General features: G+C 43.2%; 1 protein-coding gene across 1 annotated transcript in view; it reads left to right on the forward strand.

The window, feature by feature from the left end:
- Nucleotides 1–6,546, forward strand: part of LOC134089462 (NLR family CARD domain-containing protein 3-like) — a 7,603-nt gene extending 1,057 nt beyond the window's left edge. Inside the window, exons 2-3 of the mRNA XM_062543904.1 lie at nucleotides 3,497–4,155; nucleotides 4,739–6,546. Of these exons, the coding sequence (XP_062399888.1) occupies nucleotides 3,497–4,155; nucleotides 4,739–6,546 (2,467 nt within the window). The remainder of the gene's footprint in view (nucleotides 1–3,496; nucleotides 4,156–4,738) is intronic.
- The last annotated feature ends 592 nt before the right edge of the window (nucleotides 6,547–7,138 follow it).

A 7,138-nucleotide genomic window follows, 5' to 3' on the forward strand; every position in this document is an offset into this window, starting at 1 on the left:
TGATTAACCTGACATCCTCTGGGAGTATGCCAAGTTTTGTGGAATTTCATCCATGGGGGTCCTATAAAATACATACATTTATGTACATTTAGTGACTGTACACCCATCGGCCTGCAGATGGAGCTTTTGAGGGAAGGGTTGCTGGTCAAGAATGACACATAGACCTACTCACACACACGCACAGATTAGGGCTTTGACTTTTGGCCAAAAATCGTAGGCTATTCGAAGTTCGTTTGGTTATTAATATCAAACTTCGAATGTATTCGAATATTTGTTAATAATATTTTGACCATTATTTTTATGCTATTGGAAAAACACGCAGCATTCATTAAGCTGAATTTCCTTTTCCTGCTCTCCCTCTGTCTCTCTGTCACCGCATGCGTCTGTGTCTCTCTCTCTCTCACACAAACACACACACACACACACACACACACACACACACACGTACACAGCCCCTCCACTCCGTGCAGACCGCATCTGTCTCCATGAAAACAAGATCCCTGGAAGCTTGATTGCACCGACATAACGCTGTTCAGGTGGAGGCACTATGCATACAACTTTACCAAACAGTATAGCCTAAGTAGCCTAAACTCATTCTCCATGGCCCGCTTTCTCTCGTCCTCCCTCGTGCGCGCTCAATGGACACCCGTCCCTCGACATGCATCCTAAACATTCACAATCGTGAAAGCAATGACGCATAGAAGACAACAAGCTAAATTATCCGGTTAGCATGATTAGCATGCTGCACAGATTAAAACTCTTGCATTCAAGTTGATTGACCATCTCAATACCAATGTCTTCCAACTCCAAGACTTAAAAGGGCCTGTCCCAATGAGGAAGTTACTATTAGCTTACCTTGAAACTTACACACACGTGGGGAAACTGAATAGGCTAGTCAAACCACTTGCTAACATCACCTACAGGAGCCCAGATGAGTAAGCCTAATAGCCTTGCTAATGAGCTCATGATTCACGACTTTACCAGATGTGAGAAAGCCGCTGAATCTGAAAACAACGTTTGCATGCAAACACATGTACAAAAAAATAATGCTCATAACAGGTTCGAATATTAAGAGCTGCCTAAAATTCGTTCGAATATTATATATTTTTCAAAAATTCGAATTATATTCGAATAACGAAGTTCGGAGTCAAAGCCCTAGCACAGATACACATACATCCACAGATTCCACACACACACACACACGTATGCCCGCACACATACACACACAGACACACACATTGACACACACATACAGTACACACACACACGCACACGCACATGCACACGCACACGCACACGCACACGCACACGCACACGCACACGCACACGCACACACACACACTCACACTCACACACACACTTTTATGCACAAAGGCAACTCACACATGCACACACTCATTTCTTTACACATGAGCTACAAAAGTAGGAGATATGTGCATATATATTGCACAAAAAGGAGATGCAGGAGAATTGACAAGAGTCAATTTATTTTTGTGGAGTGAATGTGCAGAACTGGGGCCTGTACTACGAAGGGAGCTCAACCTACCCAGATGTAACCCAGGGTTACTTTGCTAAACCGGGGTTGACAAAACCTGGTTATCTTCATTGGTGTTAATCGGTACTACGACGCTGAGTAAGAAGTTGATTTGTTGAACTGGGGTTAACCTCATCGGAGTTAGTGCGCGTTCACATAAAATGGGCGGGGTGCAGCGCAAATCGTCACTTTTAATGATGACGCGATCACGTTATTTGACGGATAAGGATTGCGCAATTATTATAAAAAGTTGCGAGGAATTAAACCCCCTTTTGATACATCAAATACGTCGGCAGCAAACAAAGCAAGACAAGGCTGTTGGCAACGTAGGCTATTGCAGATCGGATATATGAAAGTAAAGTTTTATTTCATGTTCCTTAAATAGCCTATGTGTTACGGAGGATTAATAGCTTGCGGAATGTCTGAAATGTGTTGAAATAAATACATTTTGAGTTCATAAGAGTCCTACAGATGCAACACAATCCATGCGATGTATATTAATAAATATTAATAAAGGATAATTGAATGTTTAGCCCCATAGACTGATTTAGTGTATGCCTATCCTGTGAACATTTTAGATGCAACGGCAGTACCGCTGGCAGCAGGTGAAAATGAAACTCAAAAACATTCAGAAGGTTTATAGGCCTAGTTATAGCTTGCATTAATATTTCTTAATTATGAAAATATGTTATATTGCCAATGCTTATAGCCTCCACTTTGCCTCGATCAGCTGACAAATGCAACGAATTCCCTCGGCTGAGAATGTATAGGCTATCTTGCATAGAGAATATTATATGGAGAAAGATTCTGGCGGTCTTTAAAAACCCTCGCCTTGCGAAGAGAGGCGCTTACAATTTGCGCTCCAATAATGTATCTTCAAAGTAGCCTACGTCGACATTGTGGGGTGTGGTTAACCGCAAACCTCGGGTTAACCAAGATCATAACCTGCTCGGAGCAGGTTTGAGATGCAGCCTAAATTGCCATGGCAGCATACCTAGGTTAAAACCTATCCACCTTTCGTAGTACGGGTTAACCGGGAAGTTACGCCACACGTGATCAACTTACTCTCGAAGTTACCCAGCTAAGCCAGTAACCCCGCTTCGTAGTACAGGCCCCTGAGCGGCGGTCATATTGTGTACCGCTATGCGGTGCATCTAGTTTGCTGCGCAATTGATCAAGCAACCGCGGACCGACAGAAAAAGAAAACATAAGTTTCAGCAATCAGGAGGAAATACTTGCTAATTTGATGTGGTTAAACATAGAGCCACACAATTAAGTGGTGGCATGAGCGTTCATTGAATGCATGCATGTGCGTGTTTGCGCAACAGAAACTGAAATGAAACTAATCGATAACGTTGGTGGCAAGCTATTCATCCTGTTGGAAGGCTATTTAATTATTTATTTAAAGGGACACTTCACCGATTAGCATTAAGCATTGTATCTTTAGAAAACCAGTCATGTTTTTGAATGGTCGTGCATCATTCCCTCAGTTTGCCTTGAGATGGGAGAAATACGGATTTCAATGAAACCCATGAATAGGACTTCCTGCTTTCAATGATGTAAAATGATGATTTTTACATCATTGAAAGCAGGAAGTCCAACATTGAAATCCATATTTGGAGGACATTCTAGCCAACACCCTTCATTTACAGCAACTGTGCTAAGGCATATTCCTTTAAAGGGGCCAAGATGCTGCTCTTTTTAAAATAGTTTTGCTGCTGTAGGCTTTTTATGACTTCTGTCTGACATGGTAAAATGACAGCAAATAAATGCTGCCCCCTTCACTTTTCACATTTTTTTTTAATATTATCACCTGCCGTATTGTTATTGGCCACAACAAACAATAACAACATAAACAAAATAAACTATTGTTATCATTATCGGCCCTAAACTATCAGCTTTGCTGTGATGGAAGGATTCAGTGAATAATGAGGGCAATTATCAATTATTGTGTATCTGCAGTGGGAGTAGTAATACTCTGACCCAGGATCAGTCCAAGTGTGGAGTGTGTGAGCAGGTGCTGAGGGACCCAGTCATCACCAGCTGTGGACACAGTTTCTGCAGGCAGTGCATCAGCAGCTACTGGAGCCAGTATGGTCCATCAGCAGACTGTCCCCAATGCAGAAAGAGATCCAGAACACAACCCATTACAAACCCTGACATAAATATGGCACAACCTCTTGTATATCCACATACAACCATGCCACAACCTCACCTATACCCACCTACAACCATGACACAACCTCATCTATACCAACCTACAACCATGGCACAACCTCACCTACACCAATCTTCAGCTATGGCACAACCTCACCTATACCCACCTAAAGCCATGACACAACCTTTGTCATACCAACACAGTGAAATGGCACTTCATCTGAACCCATCTGCGAACATGGCACACGTTCCTCCATACCCCCACACACACATGTGGCAGCGTCCTCAGTACTCAGACTCAGCCATGGGGCAGCATAATCATCCACACATCCAGCACCCTCTTTATCCACACATCCACACGGCACAGATCTCTCCACAGCCTCCATTAGATGAGCACACAGTCATGAGAGGCAGCACCCATCTGCAAACTGAGCATGCTCCAGTCAAAAGGGCCAAACTAACAGGTGAGGCTTGAAGATCAGAGTCTAAGAGCAAGATTCATGCTGACTACGAAGACTGTTTTTTATTTAAAAGGTATCAGAAAAATGGTGCTGACATTTTATCAGCTGATATTGTAACACTCGGGCTACACTCGGTCTGCAACTGAAGCACTCCATCCACATAGCGTAAGATTGTAGTAGAAGACTGTGCTGCATTCACATATTTGTAGAAGACTATGCTCCATCCACATAGTATAATAATAGTTGTATAAGACTGTGCTGCTTCACACAGCATAATTGCAGCTGTAGAAGACTATTATCCGATACACAAAGCGGAATAATAGTTGTAGAAGATGGTTTATTTTTTTCAAATATATGTGCGGCTACCACGTCTGGTGTAGCCAGTTCTAGTGATTACAGTGGATGCTGATTGTTGCAGCAGATGCAATGTGAACATACAGTAGCCTCTCTGAAAATATGTCTGCTAGAAATACTGACCAATTATTTATTAGTCCTGAATTATGCATGGAAATGAGTGTCTCGTGCGCAGTGCATGAGACTTTAGAATGTTGCTCATCTGTTTGTTTATTTGTGTCTTTCCAAACAGACAACCGTGTCCTGAACAGAGTATTGATGACCCATAAAGTTAATATGAAGAGGAGGTTTGAGAGCATATGTGAAGGCATCATCAGGTCAGGGACTCAAACACTCCTGAACAAGATCTACACAGAGCTCTACATCACAGAGGGAGAGAGTGAAGATGTGAATAATGAGCATGAGGTTTGGCAGGTAGAGTCAGCATCCAGATCACAAAAAACTGAAGATACAGCAATCAGCTGCAATGATATTTTCAGTCCCTTACCTGGACAGGAGAGACATATCAGAATGGTCATGACCAAGGGGATTGCTGGCATTGGAAAAACTGTCTCAGTGCAGAAGTTCATCCTTGACTGGGCAGAGGAGAGAGCTAACCAGGATATAGATTTCATGTTTGTGCTTCCGTTTCGTGAGCTGAATTTGGTCAAACATGATCAGTACAGTCTTCACAGGCTCCTGCTTGACTTCCACCCTGAGCTTAGGGAGCTACAGGATGGTGAATACAAAGATTGCCACATTGTGTTCATCTTTGATGGTCTGGATGAGAGTCGACTTCCACTGAATTTCCAAGAGAATCAGAGGTTGTCTGATGTAGCACAACCATCATCTGTGGATATGCTGATGACGAGCCTCATTCAGGGAACTCTGCTTCCCTCTGCTCTCATCTGGATAACCTCCCGACCAGCAGCAACCAATCAGATCCCTTCTCAGTGCATCAGTCAGGTCACAGAAGTACGAGGATTCAATGACCCACAGAAGGAAGAGTACTTCAGGAAGAGAGTCAGTGACCAGAATCAAGCCAACAGAATCATCTCACACATTAAGGCATCTAGGAGTCTCCACATCATGTGCCACATGCCAGTCTTCTGTTGGATCTCAGCCACTGTCCTTCAGCAGATACTGGAACAAGATGATGGGAAGGAAGCCCCCAAAACTCTGACTGAGATGTTCATACACTTTCTGCTCATCCAGACCACCAGGAAGGGCCAGAAATATCAAGAAGAAAGTGAGTCAGATAGACAGAGGCTCCTGGAATCACATAAGGGTGTGATATTGAAACTGGCAGAGCTGGCTTTCAAGCATCTAGAGAATGGCAACCTCATGTTCTATGAGGAAGACCTGAGAGAGTGTGGCATTGATGTCAGTGAAGCCTCAGTGTACTCTGGCATGTGCACTGAGATCTTCAGGGAGGAATGTGTGTTCTACCACAAGAAGGTCTACTGCTTTGTCCATCTGAGCATTCAGGAGTTCCTGGCAGCCATGTTTGTGTTTCACTCTTATATGTCAGGACATATGGAGGCACTGAAATCCTTCCTCGCTAAAAAACACAGAGACAATCAAGCTCCCCTTCCTTTGCATATCCTGTTGAAGAGTGCTGTGGATAAGGCTTTGGACAGCAAGAATGGACACTTGGACCTTTTCCTCCGCTTCCTTGTAGGCATCTCAGTGAAGAGCAATCAAGCCCTCTTGCAAGGCTTGTTGACAAACACACACAGCAGCTCAGAGAGCATCAAGAAAACATGTAGCTATATCAAGATTATTAAGAGGAGGGACCTGTCACCTGAAAGATGCATCAATCTATTTCACTGCTTATTTGAAATGAATGATCAATCCCTACATAAAGATCTTCAGAAATATCTCAAATCTCCAGATGGCTTCTCGGGTGAATTGAGACCTGCCCACTGTTCAGCACTGGCCCACATGCTACTGACGTCTGAGGATGTGCTGGATGAGTTTGACCTGAAGAAATACAAAACATCAGAGGAGGGATGGAGGAGACTGGTGCCAGCTGTGAGATGCTGCAGAAAGGCTCTGTGAGTATCACTATACTTCTTTTCTGAGTTAATTTATTTCATGTCCAATGTGTAGGCCAGTAGTGATTAATATGCAAGTCATAATGGGAATAGCCTACACAGAGAAATCTACAGTAAGATACATTTGCACCTGTATTCTGTATTTTACAACACCTGACGTCCAGCAGTTTTGCAGAATGTCAGGATGTGGGTTTGAGCACAGAGACCTGTCAAATGAGGAGGCACAGGTCAATAGGTCATCGATAGTCCAGAAGAGGCAGGGCGTAAGGTTCAGAATACAGTTCATTCAGCACAGGGAATTGTTAGCATAAGATAATTCTCAAATTGAGACAGGGGAGTTCAGTCTACAAGCATAAAGGTCCAGGGCTTATGTTGTGTAATTCCAAAAACAGAGAAGATTAACAAAAAATTCAGTTCACAATAGAGATGCGTAATCCTCACAGAAGTTTGTCAGAAAAACAGATTCCACCACGTCAGCTTGAGCAGGCACTGGAAGATCTTGTCGAAGTGCTGAAGTCAGTCTCAGCTCAGCTTACATATTTACCAAATGAGTCATGTGGTGATTCCACTTATTGAATCACAGGTAAACTGATAAG

Source organism: Sardina pilchardus, chromosome 1 (assembly GCF_963854185.1).
Source record: "Sardina pilchardus chromosome 1, fSarPil1.1, whole genome shotgun sequence".
Taxonomy (NCBI): domain Eukaryota; kingdom Metazoa; phylum Chordata; class Actinopteri; order Clupeiformes; family Clupeidae; genus Sardina; species Sardina pilchardus.